The 21,334-nt window shown below is 46.8% G+C and overlaps 1 protein-coding gene and 1 long non-coding RNA gene across 4 annotated transcripts in view; one reads left to right on the top strand and one right to left on the bottom strand.

Annotated features, from left to right (window-relative positions):
* The window catches only part of LOC138516887 (disintegrin and metalloproteinase domain-containing protein 33-like), a 629,971-nt gene that overhangs the window by 563,019 nt on the left and 45,618 nt on the right, over window positions 1-21,334 (top strand). For all 3 annotated transcript variants that reach the window (XM_069632337.1, XM_069632338.1, XM_069632336.1), the window contains exons 18-20: window positions 7,031-7,139; window positions 13,954-14,092; window positions 19,894-19,996. In XM_069632337.1, coding sequence (XP_069488438.1) covers window positions 7,031-7,139; window positions 13,954-14,092; window positions 19,894-19,996 — 351 coding nt within the window. The remainder of the gene's footprint in view (window positions 1-7,030; window positions 7,140-13,953; window positions 14,093-19,893; window positions 19,997-21,334) is intronic.
* The window catches only part of LOC138516888 (uncharacterized), a 125,705-nt gene that overhangs the window by 60,240 nt on the left and 44,131 nt on the right, over window positions 1-21,334 (bottom strand). The gene's annotated exons all lie outside the window — the stretch shown is intronic.

Here is a 21,334-nt window from a genome sequence, read left to right as displayed (position 1 = left end):
CGGCGAGGGCACCAAGGCGTCGAAAGACAGCCTAACGCACGTCCCCGGCCTCGGAAGGTCGTCCGTCCCGGCGACTATGGGGAAGTCCCCCGGCGACAAGAGCGTTACACATACACACGCTAAACACAAAAAACCCACCCGAGATTCGACGTCGTCGAAACCTCGGAAAGAGGCACAAAAGGAGCGGTCCGAAAGGACGTCCTCTGGGCGGTCCCGGTCGAGGTCGCCGCACGACGTCAGGCAAGCCTCCACACTTGCACATAGTGCCTCGCCCATTAACATCACGGAAGATCACTCGTCCGGAGACGAACACGGCTTCCATCCCCAGCCTGCACCCCAGGGAAAGGGAACATCACTTGGGAGTGAGGACGGCCCAGTTTCGAAGCCTAGTTCGAAACACAGGGTTTCCACCTCCGATCCTCGACGCCAGGCGTCGAAAGATAAGGGAAAGGGTAAACACACTTCCACCCACGGGGAAGGGGGTAAGCAACAAAGGAAACAACCCTTGCAATCCCCCACAACAATAGAACTGACTTCCCCGTCCAAGTCTTCTCAGGGACAGTCCATAGAGAGTTCCAGCAGGGTCACCCCAAGCTCAAAACTCTGGTCATGCGAGGACATTGACAGAGTAATGTCAAGGATGTCCTCCTTAGCAAATTTCTTCGAAAGACACCCTGACCAACTACTAGCTTTAAACCCTCAGGAATCTTCTCCCTCAGGTTCAAGGGACCCTATCTCTTCAAATAAAAGGCCCCGGGTCGAGACACCAGTAAAAGCTTCAGAACCCTTCGAGGTCCAACCCTATTCTTGCCTTTTCCCTACAGGCCAAGGAGACTCTTCCCTTATAGAGGGCCAGGATTTTGAGACACCAGAAGATCTCGCAGTGTCAGATTATTACGGGGAGGACGAAGACGAGGATGAGCCAGAAAATAGCCCAGATATTTTCAGAATGGACTCACCAGTCGAAAGGGAAGCCCCAGTGTCTGATTCCCCAATAGATAATCAGCCCCTCCTGAATGAACTGCTCTCTCGGGCAGCTAACCACTTCCACATAGACACACAAGGTGTCCAAGAAGAGAGGGACTTTGCGGAGGAACTAATAGGGGAAAGGAAGACAGTAGCCCAGACCATTCCCATCCTGAAATCTATTCAACGCAGAATAGCACCATCCCTTGTCAACCCAAACTTGACAAGACCTGTAAACCCGAGAGTAGAGAAGCTGTTTAAAGCAGCCCAGTCGGACCCTCTATATATTAGAGGCCAACTTAAGCCAGACTCTCTAGTCGTAACTAACACCCGCAAGAGAGCTGGAACCCCATTATCTTCCTCGGAGGCTCCCCCCGACAAAGAAAGTAAGAAACTCTATGGTTTTGGTAGAAAAGTAGCTTCCACGGCAGCCTACCAAACCAGAATCGCGAATTCCACCACACTGTTGGCCAGCTACAACTGCCATCAGTGGGAAGAAGTGGCAGCACTAATAGATTCCGCTCCCGAACCCCTTAAGAGCCAGCTATCTCGCATTTGTGCAGAGGGAAGAAACGTCTCAGGCTGCATTTTAAAAGCAACTTTAGACGCCGCAGACAATGCGGGTAGAATTATAGCAGAGGGGACTGTCATCAAAAGACATGCTTGGTTGAGGCAGTCGGGATTCAGAGCAGAAACACAAGCTGCACTCTTAGACAAACCAGTGGAAAGTGATCTCCTGTTTGGAAAGGCAGTCGAGGACGCACTAAAAAACGCTAAGGAGGAATTCGACACCCTCAAATCCCTTGGCCAGTTAACTACAAAACCACCTAACCAAAGAGGGAACGGCAATTTTCGTCGCCCCCGCGGCCAAAATTCCAATAGAGGAAATAGCTATTCCCACACCCAGGGTACACAGTGGAACACCAACTCACAACAGTCTACCCAGGGGTATGGTAGGGCTAGTAGAAGAGGACGTGGTAGAGGCAGAGGCAGCCCCAGTAAAGGAGGCGGCACGCCTCCACCAAAGCAGTGACGCTCATTTCAGGGTCCCTTCCCATGCAACCCCAGTAGGGGGACGAATATCCAGCTTCACCCAGGCATGGGAAGGGATAACATCCGACAGATGGGTGCTGTCGACAGTATCCGAGGGGTACTGTATAGAACTACTGCAACGTCCCCGAAACCACCCTCCAAGACAAAAAGTCCACTCTTTAGAACATCAAAAGATCCTCCTCGAGGAAGTCTACAATCTGCTCCTAAAGGACGCGATAGAACTCGTCCCAGGACACCAGGTAAACAAGGGTATCTATTCAACTTACTTCCTTGTGCCAAAGAAAGATTTAACAATGCGCCCAGTATTGGACTTACGGCCTGCCAACAAGTATGTCAAGCCCCAAAAATTCCGTATGACCACGCTACAAGAGGTAATCCCACTCCTAAAAAAGGGGGATTACATGGCAACCTTGGATATGAAAGATGCCTATTTTCATATTTCTATGCTCCCGGCGCACAGAAAATACTTGCGCTTCAAGGTGGACAGTCGCCACTACCAATTCAAGGTACTGCCCTTCGGGATAGCTTCAGCACCAAGGGTATTCACCAAGGTACTGGCGGTGGCAGCTGCACACCTACGCAGGGAGGCAATCCCAGTGTACCCTTATCTAGACGACTGGCTCATAACGGGGGAAACCCCAGGAATCTGCAGATCAAACATTCAGAGGACTATCGACCTCCTCCACGAATTAGGCTTCTCTATCAACGAGAAGAAGTCAAGTCTGGTGCCAAGCACCTCAAAACAGTTTCTAGGAGCTATCCTAGATACTCAGAGAGAATTGACCTTCCCTTCGGAAGAAAGAATTCGGAATATACTCCTGCAAATTCCGCATTATCAGTCAGGTCAACAGATAACAGTACGCAAAGCTATGCGGTTACTGGGCATGATGGCGTCATGCATTTACCTGGTCCCCCACGCGCGTCTGCGCATGCGTCCCATGCAGGAATGGTTGGCGAAACAGTGGTCTCAGGCAAGTGGTCAGTGGGACGATCTAGTGGTCGTTTCGCCAACACTCGTACAGAGCCTACACTGGTGGACAAGAGAGAATATCGCAAAGGGGAAACCCTTTTACGATCCCGAAGTACAGGCAGTGGTTACTACAGATGCATGCCTGACTGGGTGGGGAGCTCACCATCTCCACCACACAGCTCAGGGTCTCTGGTCTCACTCAGTAGCCAAGAACCACATCAATCTGCTAGAGCTTCTGGCAGTATTCCGTGCGCTGCAGGCGTTCGAGCCCCATCTACTGAACTTGTCGGTGCAGATCAGGACGGACAGCACGACAGCCATGTTCTATCTGAACAAGCAAGGAGGGACTCGTTCGCCAAATCTGTCCAAGCTTGCCCAGAAAATATGGATATGGGCACTCAGACGGAACATCTTCCTGTCATCGCAACATGTTCCAGGGGAGCTCAATTCCCTAGCGGATGCTCTAAGCAGAGACCCCCTCCCAGAAGAACACGAATGGGTCCTTCACAGAGACGTAGTAGAAGATCTCTTCTCTCAGTGGGGTTTCCCCACTATAGACCTATTCGCCACAAGCGAAAACAAACAATGCCCAGGATTTGCATCCAGGTTCCCCCAAACGGACTCCCAGGGGAATGCCCTGTGGATGAACTGGTCAGGGATGTTTGCGTACGCTTTTCCACCAACTCCTCTCATCAGGAAGGTGGTGTACAAGATGAACAAGGAATCAATGACGCTCATCCTAGTTGCTCCCATGTGGGCGAGACAACCATGGTTTCCACACCTACGCAGGATGGCGGTGTGCGAGCCCATCAGACTCCCAGCCTGGTACAACCTTCTGTCCCAGCAACAAGGTCAAAAACTGCATCAGGAACCCAACTCTATGAACCTAGCAGCATGGCTCCTGAAGTCATAGAGTTTGGACATCTCAAATTACCACAGAGGTGTATGGACATTCTAAAAGAGTCCAGGAAACCAAATACAAGACACTGTTACTTTGACAAGTGGAAAAGATTCGTTATCTGGTGCCAGAATAAACAAATCAACCCGGTTGATTGCACTCCTTCCAACGTTGTAACATACATGCTCCACCTGCTGGATGCAGGGTTGGTTTTTAACTCTCTGAAAGTACACCTGGCAGCCCTCTCGGCTTACACCACATCCCATAACAGGGTCTCGTGGTGGAAAGTACCAGTGGTTAAAGCCTTCATGGAAGGAGTAAAGAGACTTCACCCTCCTATTTCGAACCCACCGCCAGGATGGGACCTCAACGTGGTGCTAGCTAAGCTCATGGGGCCCCCCTTCGAACCCATGCATAAAAGTAGTCTCAAACACCTGACTTATAAAACGGCCTTCTTAGTAGCCATTACCTCCATAAGAAGGGTCAGTGAAATTCAGGCTCTGTCAGTGCAAGATCCTTTCTTTACTATCCACAAGGACAAACTGGTTTTACGCACACACCCTAGGTTCTCACCAAAATTCATATCCAAGTTCCATGTAAACCAGTCCATCGAGCTTCCGGCTTTCTTCCAAAACCCACAAAGCTCGGCTGAGGTGAAACTACACACCCTAGATGTGCGTAGGGCGGTCTTATACTATGTAAATAAAACCAGACCGCTAAGGAAAACAGATCAACTGTTTGTCTCCGTAGCTACAGGCAGAGAGGGGGATCGCGTCTCTAAGGGCGCTATCTCTAAGTGGATTATCAACTGTATACAGCTGTGTTACTCTCTTTCTAAAAAGACTCTGCCGTTTACACCAAGGGCCCACTCTACTAGAGGCATTGGGGCCACTCTGGCTTTCATTGCAAATGTTCCCCTCGACACCATTTGCAAAGCAGCTACTTGGAGCTCTATTCACACTTTTACTCAGCATTACTGCATTGACACTCATTCCAAGACAGATACACAAGTGGGACAAGCGGTTCTAAGACACCTGTTTGCTCATGACCCTTCTCACATCCCACCTCCTGCTTCTGGTACTGCTCGCTAATCTATGCACAGCATGTGATCTAAGCAGATTCCACAAGCCTCAGAAGGGATACATTACTCACCGTAATCGTATTTCTGATGCTTGTATCTGCTTAGATTCACATGCGACCCACCCTTCCTCCCCTCCGAGAGAAGGCGCATGGTTGCTTGTAGTTCTTACCTTTCTGTCTATCTGCTTGGACTATCTGTACTCACGCTACTCCTCATGCTACCTCATGTCAGGAAAAACACAATCTGGGGATCCTAGACGCGTGAGGGATCATGGGTACAGTGGACGTCACACTAGGGATAGTATTACTGGCACGCCCTGTGTCGACGCCCTTTTTTGATTTTCGAAAAACAAACTGTAATACTCCGCAGCTTCCACTAGATGTCGGCCTATGCACAGCATGTGAATCTAAGCAGATACAAGCATCAGAAATACGATTACGGTGAGTAATGTATCCCATATGATCCTTTAATTTGAAGGTAAGGTACAGGGAGTGGGAATACAATAGCAAAATCGTTTTGGAATTTTACTGAAAAGGCAGCATTTGAAAAATAGACACAATGAAAAAAATCGTGTTGGCCTTTTTATTTGAAAGACAAAGTTTAGGAAAGGAACTCAATGGGAAAGTCGTGTTGGGCTCATTGTTTCTTGCAAAATATATAGCATTCAAATAGCTCGAGGAACCCAGGAGTACAACATACTATTTGTTAGGCCTTAAAATCACTAGCAAGGCAAAGTTGCAGATATGTAGATATCCATAAATCACCCTATGAACTATGAGCAATAAAGTGTAAAAAAATAGGGCAACGCTATCAAAAACCACATACTCTGCCTTAGAAACTCGAGGGCCTATAAGTTAAGCAGTCCTTCTCCAAGAGATAAGTGGACCTACTGATTTTTAAAAAGACTCAGTGTTCCAGCAAAACACTTGTGTAGGGGTAAGAAGCCTCAAAAGTCACAGGGCATGTTTTGAAAAGCCAACGGGTGAGCCACAGTTCCAGATGTAAAGCATTTTAGAGGATTGAAGTTAAGTAAATGCAGTTATGGGGTGCTCTCTCAATCCCACCAAACGAAGAGTTATCCCCCGGGAGGATCCTTGGTCAGAACTTCACTGACCACGGCCAGGCAAGGGAGAGTTTTTGATGGCGTGGTCTTTACACCCGTAAGATCCCGCTGGTCAGAGGGCGGAGAGAAACAGGTGTGCAAGCTCGTGCCATGAACTCCAATTTCTTGTGTCCGTGCCTAGGGCACACAGAATCACTGGGGCACTTATATCTGTTGCTGGCCTAGTTGCAGGGAATGCCAGGCTCACTGGTGCAGTGGCTGGTTTCGGCTTCAGGATTGGGTCCAGCTAGATGGTGGTTCCATGATCCAGCGAGAAGGCACAACATGTCTTGCAGTAGGGATTCTATGTCATTTCATCGACACCCGTTTTTCTGACGCGTGTTTTTCCATGTAATGTTTGGCGGATTTTTTTTTCGAAATGTTTTTACAATTCTTTTTGGGTGGGTTTCCACCCCAAGTCCCCCCATCATTCACCTATTTTTTTATTCCCGACCCCCCAACCTTTTATATGCCCTTTCCCACCGCCCCAAAAAAAATGCAAAACGTTTTTTTCGGCAAATATTCCGGGGAAAAACTCCTGTCTTAAAACCGAGTGTTGATGGAAGGACATTGTACGGCAGCAGGCCAGTCCAGGTACTTCAGGACAGCTACCATAACAGGCCCCATGATGAGAGGAGATCCCCGGAACACGACAGAAGGGGACGGCAGTGAAGAGGACGCAGCTCCATAAATGTTTAAAAATGCAAGCTGGAAGCCCCCCTTGCATGAAATGTGAGGGCAGAGAAGACCTGTCAGGTAATAGGCCACGCATGTCACAGTTCCATCTAGTGGTCATTCCTGCAAATTGACCTCTATTTCAGAGCCACAGAGCAAAGCACTATGGGTAGACATCATTCAAAGCATTGCTTGCATTTTTGCTCCACGTGATATCAATGTCATTGTCCTGCAGGAAGTTGGTTCCTGCATTCTGTCCTCATCTTCTTCCTTTCATGTCTCTAGGTGTGCAACAGCAACAAGAACTGCCATTGCAATGTCGGCTGGGCGCCTCCCACCTGTGACAAGACGGGTCTGGGTGGCAGTGTGGACAGCGGCCCTATCCAACACGACAGTAGGTGCCGGTCACACTTCATTTTCATTGCATCTCATCTTTGACTTTTATTTTAAATGAGTTTTATGAGGATGCAGCAAACTCTGCATGAGCATTGGTTATAATTAATAAAGAAATGTCCCCAGCCTAAAAGTCACACTGCAATAGAAAGAGCATTGCACCCACTTTAGAACATGACAAATAGAGTTGAGGCGGCGGTGCTGGTAAAGCAGCAGAATAAAAGACCCTTAATCAGCGCTTTGAATGCCTAGGAGAGACACCGTCAAAGAAACCATGATGACAGCACACAACACAGGAGGTAACTGCTCAGCTAAGTGTACATAGTTGGTGTCCAGTCATTTTGTCGAATGCAAAAGTTTCAAAAGGCAAACTTTCGAATTTTCTTTATCGAAATGCCATTCTTTCGAATGACAATTTCTTTTTTTTTAAATTCGAAAGTGCCGTCGACATGGGTTAGGGTTGGGGTAGGGGTTTGGGTTGGGTGGTGGGACGATGGCGTGGGGTTTGGGTGGGCTGGAGGGGAACCCCCCCAATATACACTAAAACCTTGAAACGCTACATGGAGCTGTCCAGTGCTGAAATTACAGCACTGGACAGCTCCCTGTAACGTTTCAAAGTAAAAAAAACAGAATTTAAATGCTAATATACACAAACTTTGAAACGTTACATGGCGCTGTCCAGTGCTGAAATTACAGCACTGGACAGCTCCATCTAACGTTTCAACGTTACAAAAAAAAAAACCCACAGAAAAGCTACTTTTAACATGTAAAAGTGCATTTCAATTGAAACCAATCCTTGACTATTGTCGACGGATTGGTTTCGAAAGAAATGCACTTTGCATGTTAAATATAGCATGTCACAGCTTTTGTTTTCAAAACTTTGGTTTTAAAACCTTTGTTTTTCGAAACTTTTGTTTCGAAACTATCACTATAAGCCTACATAGTTCACTTTGAAACACAATTTACTTGATATATAAGCGCCTTACAAATGCACAATAAACAAATAAATAAATTGAGCGTGCATCGGATGCCTTTGCATTTTCTCAGCTGGGATGTTCTGGCCGACAGCACTGCCATGTCCTAGATCCATTAGATTTCCAATACTTCCAGCCATAATCCGGGCTCGCTAGCCCCAAAGTTACCAGCTCCTGGAAGGGTTTGAGTTTGAGGGGCAAGTATCCAGCAGAAAGGGGCATCAGGTGGTTTAGAATCCTACATCGCTGGTCATCAATTGAAGACCATCTTCACTGGCGAACAGGGCAAGATGAAAACAATGCTTTGCTGATCATAATGTAAATAAGGACTAATCAGATTATCTGACAGCTGCCAGAAATCACAGCTTTCAACACTGTTCAGCCAATCCGGTCAGAGTGGCTGGTTTACAGATGTAGATGTTCCAGGGCCTGGGATTTCTGTTTGAATGATGGCTATTTCCTCCCAGTTCACTACCTCTCTGTGTCATTAGAAGTAAGTGGTGTAATTGCAACTTTTTTATGTTTGATGTTGGTACCTGGATCTGAACGTAATCCTTTTTCTAAAATTTGGTTTTAGTTACGGAGCTGAGACACATTGAGGGAATTGTCTGAGGCTAGGGAAGTGTGCCCATTTTTATACACCCTCCCTAGTGGTTGAGGCAAGTGAGAGCTCACCGGGAGAGACTCCCTCCTTGGGGACAAGGGCTCCTTTTCCCTGTTCCCTGATGGCCTCCAATTGATGGTTTATATGGACTTATACAAGATACCAAACTCATGATCATAACGTGAAGTTATATTATAAATGACAAGAAATGGAAGCTATCCCTTCAGTTCAAGTCTCTAATGGACTGCAGCCAGGAAGCTAAAAAGGGATGCGAAACCAACGAGAGGGAGGAGAGAGAAGGCTGAGAGCAGAGAGAAGGCAGAGAGCAGAGAGGAGGCTGAGAGAAAGTGAAGACCCAAGAGATGCAGGGAAAGCTCCATGTGCATAACATAGAGGAAGAAGGTGGGGCACTGGGAGAACGCGAGCTGACGTGCCACAGTGCAGCTCCAACGCAGAACAACACATTCTAAACAACCAGTGTCCCAGAGCAGAAGAAAGCCAAGCAAGGGGGAGGAGAAAGAGCAGTGGTCGCGTGACCATGGAATTAGAGTGGTGGGCAGTCTGTCCGTTAAACAGCACCAAGACCATCCAGGGGAGTAAGCAGCTCCCAGTCACGATCCCTGTGATATTCCAAAGACGAGAACAGTACATCCAGGAAGGAGACGCGGTAGAGAGCAAGCCACGGAGTGGCAACAAGATGGAAAGAGAGTCCAAGGACCTGCAGGTACCACCGCCGTTGGATAAAACGGGGAATGGGAATACCGGCAAACCAAGAGGGCCTCATTATAAGGTAAGCAAAACTTGCCCCAGTACTAGTGGGAAAACTATTGGAAATAATCCACGGAAACAGAACTGTTTGAGTGAGAGAAGAATGAATAAGAAACTCATAGAGTGGGAAAGAAATAAAAGTGGGGGCTTATCACTTTGGGAAAAAGGCCCACACATATCTTGAAGAGAAGAAAGAGAGACATTGGGGGGAACAACCCGGTAAAACCAGGAAGCCAAAATGGGAACGTGAGAAACTATAAAAGAGAGAAGAAGAGTGTAACAGAGATTCAGGAACCCTGTAAAGAGAAGGAATTTGGACAATAGATAGACTAAAGGTAAGCAGGAGGAATAAGGATAAGGGGAATAGCAGCCCCCCTAAAGGAACTGCAGAACTGGATGCAGTGGAGCACAAGGAACTGTTTGCATATGGTGTATTCAACAAAGCAATGGAAGTCAGAACAGGACGAATAAGAAGAATTTAATTATTAACCCCTTAAAGTAACTGCATAAAGTGATACATTGGATGCACTACATTGGAAGGGTTTAGGAAATAACTTAATACCTTCTTATTTAAATAATTCTAAGTATCAAGGGCATTTATAGTCCACCACAGTTAGAACTCGACTTTTAGTTAACATCTGCGCCGGAATGTAGTCCTTTCTGCCTGGTGCGCGTAAGAAATAACCAAATAGACAAATAGATGACAACTGTATATTCCGAAAGAAGTAAGAGAAGTGAGAAGAAACTTGTGACAAAATACAAGCACCAGGAGGAGGGAGCCATTCTGCTGACCTTAGTTAGTTATAGTAGTAGCAGGATCAGATAGTTGAGATTCGGACAGAGGACGGATTTGCTTTTGAACATTCACCCTGACTGACAAGCTCCTGCGTCAGAACGACAGGCAGGGAACACCTCATAGTTATAGGTAGAGAGAGACCTTATTTTACTTTAAATAAACTTCACAGGAAGAACGTTGTCTTTGCTGCGTCCGTGTCCTCCTTGTGATCGTGCACAGAGCGTAGCGAGAAAGCAGCTTATGCGCACTATGCTTTTACACAGCTTCACGACATCTTTCAAAAATGGGTCATAACTGCATTTTTTCAGCTCACTTGCTGAGAGAATTCGAATAAAAACCCATAAGGTGGACATGCAGCTCTCTTGAGAAAACACATTCAATGACCCAAAACCTGGTATTTTTATGCCATCTCACAAAACCTACGCAGGCGTATTTATCTGCAGCAAATCATGTATGTGCCCACCAGGACATTGTAAACCCAGTGAACACACTGAATATAAGGTAAACAAATGCATAGTTGATAAAATGTGCCCCGTACCACACAGGGGAAAAAACCTGCCATACATCAAGATAGAATTGGTAATATTCTTACACCCTGTACTCTGCCTCCTTCTCAACTTATAGACATTAAAAAGTATAGACATTAGGGTTATTACAAGCCTGGCGCTAGTGGTAAATCCAACGGAAATACCGCCGATTCCATCATCCACCGAATTCAAATTTGTAGATTGAAAGTGAGGATAAAAATTCCAAAGTGGGTCAAGATTTTTTTTAGTGTACAGAACGGAAGCACACTCAGTTCCCTTCTGTATTGTAAAATAAGTTTCGACCATGATTAGGGGGTGAACATGTGGGCATCTCGTATTTCCCCCTTCACCACCGTACTCACACAATGCATAAAAAGGTCAATATGTATCCTTTATTGCACTGAAACAATGTGCAATAGTGCTTTGAACCACTACTGTACATTACCCAGTTTCACCCTGACAAGTTTAAATAATACACGATTTTAGTTATCGCTGCTGCAGGTGTTATTTCTGGAATACCGCCAGAGGTATCTAGAAATACCATCTCCACTGGAGCGAAACTCTGATTTGAGTGGAGTTTGTGAAATGCCTCCACTGGGGGTAGTAGCCGCCGATGGTGGTATTTCACAAAACAAACCTGCTCAACTCATAATGACCCCCTTTAATGTGTGTTATTGTTGCTCTTCTAGTTAATGACAAACAATCCTAATTACCACCAACGATGTTCATGTCACAAGCCTACTTCCCAGGTCTGCTAAAGAACAGCTCAACATTCGAACATTCCAGTTTGTCAATGTAAACTACGCCAAGCCAATTTCCAAATTCTCAGCCAGTTTGAAACTACCCCAGAAAATCACATATAATCAGTGTTATGTCAGCTTCAATAGGGCCATGCAAGCAATTGCTGCAGCTGCTATCATGCTCACAACCACATTGCACCCAGGGATTTTATTTCCAGTACAGGTAATGTCATGCCAGTGTTGACCCGGTAAAACACATTATCACTAGTGTTGACCTGGTAAAACACATTATCATACCAACATGAATATGACATTTACTGGGGCAACACAACAAGACTTTTCTTCAACTGACACCGCACTAATGAGGGAAATATAGAAGGTTTTGGGGAGCAGCACTACATGGAATTTTAAATTCATATTTCCTTGCTGGCATGTACATTTCACCATAGAAAATTGTTATGCCAGTTTTAAAAATAATCATGCTTGTTTTGCTCCATAAAGGTGATTATCAGATCATTCTTATGTCCCCATTGCACCAGAACTGTCCATACTAGTTATCGCTGTTCCATGATTTGCCCTGTGTCACACCCACTATGCACATGATTGCCCCATCCCTATGGGAGAAATGAGAGGCTCCACCTGGCACCAGGCCTTGTCAAGGGGAAGGTAGAGCCGGACCATCCTCAAAAACCATGGGTGCCTGAATGAGGGAATCCCCCATCCTAACCCCTCACTACCTGCTGGTAAGTGGGGCGGTGGGGCCACTGAAAAGACCGCCGGAGCCCGAAGAGAGCGGTGCCACGGGACACAGCATATGCAGCAACTGGCTGATGCAGCAACATGGGATGTGATTAACCTGGCAACAATGGCTGCTGGACGACGCCAATGCCTGGGCGAACAACATCAGGGGATGCGGCGACAGGGACAATACCGAAAAAGAAAAATGCGGCTACAGCTGCCATCATCAGCCGGAGCCCACGCACAGAGGTCACACAACCACTACTCCACAAGGGATTGTTTGCAAGAAGTGAAGGCCTCATATAGGCCTATATAACCCCACTGCTCCATCAGGGATATTTGGGCCAACGCTTGGCCTGCAAAAAAGCCTTCAGGCACCGATCTTCCAGGACCCTAGCAAGGCCCATGGGAGAACCACGGCTACCCATTACAGAAAGGGGGCAGTGTTTACCAGCCTTTATGAACCCTCCCTAGCCTTCCCCAGTCACACCCATTTATCCAGGTAAGTTATTGGATAAGGTAAGCAGCCAATCCTGGGAGGTGGGAGGTATTTAATTAAGTGTGTGCAAATGTTCATCAAATAGTTCACTTCTGATGAAGTATAATAAGTCGATCTGTTGATTGTATATATTTGTATTATAGAGCATTTCGCGATATTACTACCTGCCAATTTCATTTTTCAGTGTGTTCTAAAGGCATATAATAAATAACTGTATTTTTATAACTGACCGTCTAAACTGAATTATTGTGCTATCCTCTATGGACTCGTTGGGGGCCCCTGGCACCACTCACACTCTCACCTGAGATTAGCCCTAATCATACATTTTGTGGGCAGGAAAAGTGGTAGGAAAGGTGGAGGTAATGCAGTGACTGCCACTTTTCCCCACTCCGCAAAATGACAAGTTTGCATGTGGGGGGGGGGGGTTGACTGATTTACCTCCAGCAAAGAGCTTGAGATAATACAGGCCCCCACCGGCAAAAAACTGCAGATATTTGCGGCACCGGTTTTGCTGGTACTGGAAATACCTGCAATTCCTCCCATGGAGTCCTGCAGAGCTCCATGAAATGGTGAATGACCGCTGTTGCCGGCACCTGGAATATCCCGTAATTACTGGGATATCAGGAGCCGGTAACGGTAGGTCCATTTCACAGTTTCCTGCTGGAATTACCAGTGGGATACCGGGAAACTTATAACGAGGGTCTAAGCCTTGACTGTTCGTCCACGTACCTTCATTGGGTTTGGGCTATCCCCTTCGGAGCTCCCTGTTTGCTATAACTAGGGTGGCCTCCTAAAATCTGTCCACTAGGCCAGAGTCTAGAAATCCATCTTAACGCTAATGAAGAAAGGCTCTGATCCATAACAGGCACAGAGCACCATGATAATTATGTAGGCTGATACTGGGAGCCAGTGTACATCAAAGGGGAGTGAAGTGATCCTGGGCAGGTGACCGCTGCATTTGATTCATGTAATATCGCGAGCTACGGCATTGTGTTTTCACTGCAGCCTGTAGGGTTCGGTGATGCAAGAACCCAGATGGGAACATTGCTGTAACCTAAGATGCCAGAGACAGGTTTCTGCCCACAATAACATCTAGATTTCTGACCTGTTTAGTTGGAGAAGGCCAATTGCCAGGAACTCATCACAACCATCTCATTGTTCCTCCACAGATCATGAAGCAGTTATGGTGGCCTTGCTGCTAATCTTCCTGGTCTTCCTGCCTGCCGCGGCCTTTGGCCTGTTCTACTGTTACCGGAAGGAGAACTCCATCCTGAACCGCGTGCTGAAGAAGAGTAAAGCCACCTACAGGTGAGCCGGGGAGTCCAGTATCTCCAGAGTACATCACATGTTATTTAGTAGGCCTCTGCCAGTTCCCTGCCATACTTGATATACTTACTACCTATCTTTGTTTTATTTGGCTAGCATGGCATTAGGATTGTGCTGGGAATTGTACACCTGGATAAGGCCGTGTTTCCATTGTGGGGCATCTACATCAGGAACATACATTTTAAAAGTCGAACCTTCAAGTGGTGTAGGGATTCTGTAGATAAGCCAGAAATTCAGGACCTGATAGGGATTCTAGAATTCTAGTATTATTCTAGGGACTCGGTTATAACTTGATAGTATTGGGAACCCTGATCAACCCAGTGGGGGCCCTCTAGTGTGAACGAGCCGGGCCAAATAACTTGCTATATGGGATGGTTCTCACTCAAGAGGATCCACAACCACATTTGAACTTACAGTAACATAACATAGAATAAATAACTATTTGCATTTCAGTCTGGTCCTCACTTCTTTCCCCATAATAACCTTATCCCAGATGGCCAGGGAAAGGCCCTCGCTGCTGGGTGCTGTCCCTGGGGGTGGATATGCCAAGGAGGACTACTTTGGTGAAGGCGACTCTGGGATAGAAGGCAAGGTACCCTTAGGTGAGACAAGGTATCCCCCTTTCCCTGTTGAGAATGAGGCCTCCCCTCCCCGACCTTCATTGGGTATTGTAAGTCCCTTTCCCTTCTCGACACACCCACAGTCCCACATTCATACACCTTTACAACTGGGACGAGGAAGAAGCAACTAGGAGTAATGCACACTTCTAGTTACTTCCAGCACTATAGTACTGAGACGAGGAAGAAGCAACTAGGAGTAATGCACACTTCTAGTTACTTTCAGCACTATAGTACTGAGACGAGGAAGAAGCAACTAGGAGTAATGCACACTTCTAGTTACTTTCACCACTATAGTACTGAGACGAGGAAGACGACCATGGAAGGTCAGGCACGTCCCATTAATTACTTTAATTGTGGTCAGGTAAAGGACATGCACTTGCGACCAGTTGTAAGGCCACAGGTGCATAAAATGGTAGACAGAGTGAACAGTGAGGGGAACCTGCCTGCTGAGAAGGAGGCAGCTGCGAGGCGAGGAGCAGGCTGGAGCAGGACTGGCAGAGAGGCTGCTGTGTTGCCAGGGGGAGAGAGAGGTGCTGTGACCTGAGTGGGCCGTTAGAGGGCTAGATCCCCGGCAATTACTTGAGCCGCATGTTGCCAGCTGGAGCTGGGGAACATGGAATACTACCAGATGCCGCGAGCCGCAACAACAAGGGTTCACGGTCACAAGCATAGTTCACAACGCCTACCTGGGAGGAGACTGGAAGTCGGAGAAGACTACAGAGATGCCTGGAGGAGCAGCTGAGTACCGGTGAGTATGAGAGAGGGAACACTCATACCGGGGCGCTCCTGGGGTGGGAATTAGACATTTTAAAGTAGTGATTCAGCTAGAACTCCTAAGAGTGGGGTTGTAAGACCCGAGGGAAGGATATTGAATACAGAACTAACTACAAAGTACTTGTTGAAATGCCACAAGAATTATTGAATTCCGAACATATTACAAAGTGTCTTTTTGAAATGTACCAAGATGCATTGACTATCAAATTGAAGAAAAGATAAGGAAATCAAGTGAAAATACTGCACGAGTGAAAATCAGATGATGTATAACTTTGATACAGTTACAACTCGTACAGAAGCATTTGTTGAACCAAGTGAAAGCCAACAATAAGCAGCATTGAATCAAGCAGAAAAGCAAGCGTGGAAGACAAGATAATGAACTTGAATGTACATTGGGAAAGCCAATTGTAAAAAGGACTTTACACCAATGAGTGACAGAGACGCTTAAATACAAGTTGGGGCAAAGCCAAAAGACTGCCATTGTGAAAGCTGCAATGAATATGAGTCACTGACACAGATTCGAAGAGGAAACCCGTGTTGGTAAGAGGCCGGATAGAATGTATGAACCGGTAATGGTAGTAAAACAAGTCTCAATCAAAATGCAAGCAGAGAGGTCAGAGGAACAGTGGCATCACCAGGAGGCCGGTAAAGGAAAGTGGCATTGCATATCAATATTTGACACATGTTGCTATATACACTAGCTGAGGGTCAACTACCACAAGCCCTCAGTTGCCTGACCTATGGGGGTGAACCGTCTAGTTCAGCAACTGGGCCTAAACCGAGTGACTCCACCCAACTCTTTCAGGGAAAAGAACCTGCGTTGGTCAAGGAAAACCAAGAGCATTACAAAGTGCCAGGGCTTATCGATTGTGTGACCTGTAATGGGTGGACCGTGTGATCCGACAGCTGCGCCTAGACCGAGTAGCTTTACTGGAGAAAGAACCAAAGGAGACACACGATACAAAGGCTCTGCAGCATGACAATTGTTGAAGTGAAAGAAGTATTCAATTGAGCTATTGAAGAGCCTAAAGGATCACAGAGTTAAAGTGACAATAGGCATACCCCTCCAGAGGCTCATAGCAATTCTGTTGGACGAGCTGTCTGCTTGGGGAAGTGAACCCTGAGGTTTCTGTGAATTGTGTTACACTTGAGGAAGGGAATCCCTGAGACATTTTGGAAATGTGCTGACTTTTGGGAAGGGAACCTTGAGACCTTTTGAACTGTGCTGAACTCTAGGAAGGGAACCCTGAGACCTTTGGAACTGTGTTGAACTCGGGTAAGGAAAACCGTGAGATCCCTTCGAACTACTTGAACTTTGGAAAGGTGAAGCTGATAATACGCCCGAGCTGGAAGAAGCTCAGAACTTTTATTTTGAACACGGTTTCTTTTAGTGCTCACATCCCTACACATTGTATAACTTTAGTTGTGAGGGCAAGTATAGGTTTTGAACACAGGCAGGTTTTCAAGTTGAACATAATGGCACAGACTGGCCTTAGTTTATTTAGGTAGGGAGATCCCACCTTAGCTTAGGGCAAGTTAAGTCTTACTCCATCCTGACAAGTAAAGACCAGTAAAGTATTTCTATTAAGAATGTGAATCCGTGGTCTGCGTCCTGCTTCATGATGTCTTCACACCACCCACTTGTGTAGTCCAGCACCTCAATGCATGGCAATTCTCCTCTGAAAACGTGCACCAACAGCAACCCTAGACACATGTTTCTGCACCGCTGAGCATCATCATAAGGTGACGTTGAGCCTCTCTAAGCGTAGGGTCCACATTTTGATCTCCTGTGGTAACTTGGAGTTAAGCCCCAAGCTGTCAAGCTATGCAAAAATATGGGAGCCCATTGACGGACAATGAACATGGCCAAACAACCTATTCTATGGGAGTGGTTCCTAGCATTTTGGTGCTGGTCTATCCCTGTGGGCAGGGACAGACTGATATGCAAATGGATGTGTCTTCTATGGGGAATATACAGTGAGCTAAAACGTGGTGGTCGACCTTCTTAATGGCCTTCACCCAAGAGAACATGTAATTTCATCTTGTGCCTTCTGAATAGAGGCCTCCCACACCATTGTAACCCTTGTTTAACTGGCTCCAAAAGAATACATTATGCATATCAGCCTATGAAAGCTCTAAGTTGTAAGTGTGCTGGAGGCTTTGTCCATGAGCGAGGGTCTGGAGTGATAGCGTTCATTCTTAGTGGGTTCCTGTCTTAGATGTATGATGTTCTATGAACGTTTGAGTTCATTCGGAACGTTGTACCATCTTATGCAGCAAAACCCTGTTGTATACGTCCCTGTGCTGTAGCTTGTATGTTGAGATCTCCTAGAGACATATACTGTAATGTAAGCAGTCTGCTATTGTCATTTTGGCTGCTCCTGGGCATATGGATCTGAAAGAGGAAACGGGGGAGGGGAATGTCAGTGGGGGAGAGAGATAGACAGGTGTAAATCATGAGATGTTGATGGGTGCATGCTACTAGAATCTTATTCTTGTGTGTCAGGTATGATTCTAAGTGGTTTTAGCCGGACACTAGGGGTATTGGTATATCTTTAGAGTGGAGCTGAGGTCTTGGTTATCTGCTCCATATGTTACCAGTTGTATAGGGACGTCAGGGGCTCTCTAACAGTTACCCCAATTACCAGCAGAGGAGAACTTGTGCCCCATTGACTTCCCTGCCACAATAACAGAAGACTCCACCAAAGGGCAAAAGTTTACTGTCTGTATTATCTAACAAAACAGATAGGGATTACGTTAGAATGTCAATCCGATTCCAAAGCGCTCGTCTTCTGAACGTGCGTCACTCCGTTTTAATCTGGAGTGACGTCACAGAAGCAGGTTCCGTTCCTGACACTTATCAGGCATGCGGTTTGGTCTGTTTAGGCAAACCATATATACATTCTATTTGTATTAGTTCTACTATTGGGTAGCCGTATTTGGTCGCTCCTCCTGATAGTTGCAGGAACGTGGGGAAACTATTGGCTCTTGCAACATAGTATGACTTTACGTGAAAGATGAGCAGAAAGTGTCCTCCCAGCCCTGAGACTCTGGACAGGTACCAGGCTGGGTGTACCTTTTCAAGGCGATGCAAATGAACATGGAGGTGCTGAGCGTTGCTCAATGTTGCCATCTCTGATCACCTAAGCCTGAGATAGTACATTCAGTTGTTGATTCTGAGCAATAATTGTATCTTTTCCACCTCTTGTTCAATGGGAACAGCTCATCGCCATCTACCTTGAGTGAATAGTGAATGTTCTTCCAGGTCATGTGTGTCAAGACCACAAAATGGAGCTCTCCTGCTTGTAATTATGAGGATTTTTGAGCTGAATCCCTCGCAGGTGCCATATTGTCTTGGCAGCTGAAAACCTCCGCCTCTGCATGCCCTTGGCTGGGATGTGCACTGTGCCTGTGCTGGCAGCTCTGTCTGTCTGCCCTTAGCTGGATCAGGCGGTCAGCCCTTCCATGTATTTTATGTCCGTCTCCCACTACCCATTCACCTTTGGCCACTTTTCGCTTCCATCTTTGTTCTACGGCCATCCATGTTAGTGGCAATTTCAAGCATATGCAAGCTGGACATATACGTGTTTTTTGGCATTTTGCGGATCCTGCATTGACAAAAGAGATATGTATGAGCATGTGTCCATTCTCTATGTGAGTCAGAAGCATGTATTTGTGTCTAACAGCAGTGATCCAATGTATGCTCGTGTAGCTTCATGAATGAGTGCCTGACTACATGCACCTACGTCGTGATGTTGATGATGACATCATTAGCTTTTCGAGTATAGTCAGTTGATTTGGTCCATTGATGACAGCTCTATCTCCTCCATATCGTCAATGGGGTATGGCTTGAATGGCTGTCTTACGAGAGTAACGTTTCTCACATCTGCGACACATTGACGATGGTCGATGATGGGCCTATGAGTGATGTGCACCTTTCATTTCACTTCCTTTGGGCTGAGAACCGAGTAGGGTCACGAGGGCCACGCTTGGACCTCCCTCTTCACATTGAAGGCATACCGGTAGAACGTGAAGGCATCCTGGGAAAACAGCTGTTCTGGGGAGATACAAGGGGAGTGTGTGTATCTGCCGTAGGGTGTGCATGCTGGGTCCAGAGATCTTTCATACAACCTCTTATGACCACAGGGAGTTGGTATCATTTGTAGATAAGTAAATATGCTTTTTCAGCTATTCTCCTTGAGGTAGGTCAATGAGTCAAACTAAACATCAGAGCATTGCCCAAGCTCGCTATCTACCCATACAACGCCACAGGCCACGCACGCCTAAGAATGTGAACAAGTTGGGCCGTCCATTCTGCTCTGAAGGTCGAAGACTTTACTCGTCCCCAGACTTTCGGTTCACTTGCTGACGCCTCTTTTCTCCCACCAGGAACGGCACACTCAACAGGCAGAAATCAGACAACAGCCACACAAACTCTGCTTTCACAGTGAAGACTTTCACATCCTCTGCTAAACCTATCAGCAACAATAAGGTGAGATTCCATAACCCTTCCGGCTTCTGTGGTTATAGTCTGCCTGGCTCAAGCTTACAGCACTGCTGCAGTACACCGCTGATTCGTCAGTCAGGTAGTAATTGTGCACCGTCAGGTCTATGCTTTATAAATTCTCTGATTTATGGATAACTGAATGCAAGTGTATGTTATTGTGCATGCGGATTGATGCACCTTTGAATGTTTCGGTTTTATTCTTGGTTGAAAAAAAGTCTCAGCCCACAGAATGTTTTCCAATTCCATTTTAAGTCTATCTAGAGGGAGCTTCACCTCTCAGTCTGATGCCTGCATGCCACGTTTATGTTAATGTTAATGTTAAAGGATACTTGTACCGCACACGATCACCACCGGAGTGGGCCCCTGGCGCTCTGGCGGCTCAGACAAAAAGGGAGGAGCTGGGGGGAGTTAGTTGGATGAGCTGGAGAAGTGCAAGAGAGCAGTGATGTGCTGTTGGCAGCCTTAGCCTGGAATTCCGTTTGCTGGGCTTGGGGTGTTATGCTGTCGTGTGCTGTTGTGCGGGTCTATGTGTGCTTTGTTTCGTTGTTGCAGTGCAGTGAAGTTTGTGCGGATTGTTGTGTTGTAGGTTTGTGGTTGTGTTTTGGTTAGAATTTGAGAGGTGTATGCAGTGGGTGAAGTTGTTAGTGGGTTGGTTAATTGGCATTGCTGTCTTGAGGTGAGGTGCCAAATTTCTGTATTTCTAATTAGGTGGGGTGTGTGGGCGTCTCTGTGTCTATGTTCAGATCAGGGCTGTACGACACTCACGGCCCCTTTCCCATATGGCTTCCGTTCATATGCATAGCCTCGCCCAAGTTGGGTATCGGCCGCCTACGTGGCCCCTGTTTGTATGCGGGGCGGGCAGGCGTTTGTGCGTCCCTTTCAGTCTAGCCCAGAAACCATTCGCAATCTAGTCTAGTAGGAGGGCCGCATCGGTATCAGGAATGCTGGCGTGAATCAGCTGCTCCTTGTTAAAGACCCACTTGCATCATGCATTTTCATCCTGCTCTTCGGGCTGCATCCCTATCCTGCGGCTGGGCAGCTACCAGTAAAATATTATACAGGGTCTTGTGGGGTACTGCAGACCCCAGCAGAGTTGTGGGTCTATTGAGCCTCAATATAGGTTTGCCAGTGTCCTGGGGGGAAATCCGCCCGCTGTTTCCACTGCCTGATATGCCAGCAATACCGGGATAATACAGGCGGTGGAAGAACCAGTAAATCCCCATTCCATGCAGCCCAATAGGACTCCACGGAGTGATTTATGCCGCTGGGTGCCTGAGGTACCTCCAGCTCTTGGCTGGAGGTGAGTCAGGTTACCACCACCGG

The sequence above is a fragment of the Ambystoma mexicanum genome, chromosome 6q (assembly GCF_040938575.1).
Source record: "Ambystoma mexicanum isolate Mex_15411 chromosome 6q, UKY_AmexF1_1, whole genome shotgun sequence".
Lineage (NCBI taxonomy): Eukaryota > Metazoa > Chordata > Amphibia > Caudata > Ambystomatidae > Ambystoma > Ambystoma mexicanum.
Note: the sequence above shows the minus strand (reverse complement) of the source record. Positions and strands in the feature narration are given on the sequence as shown.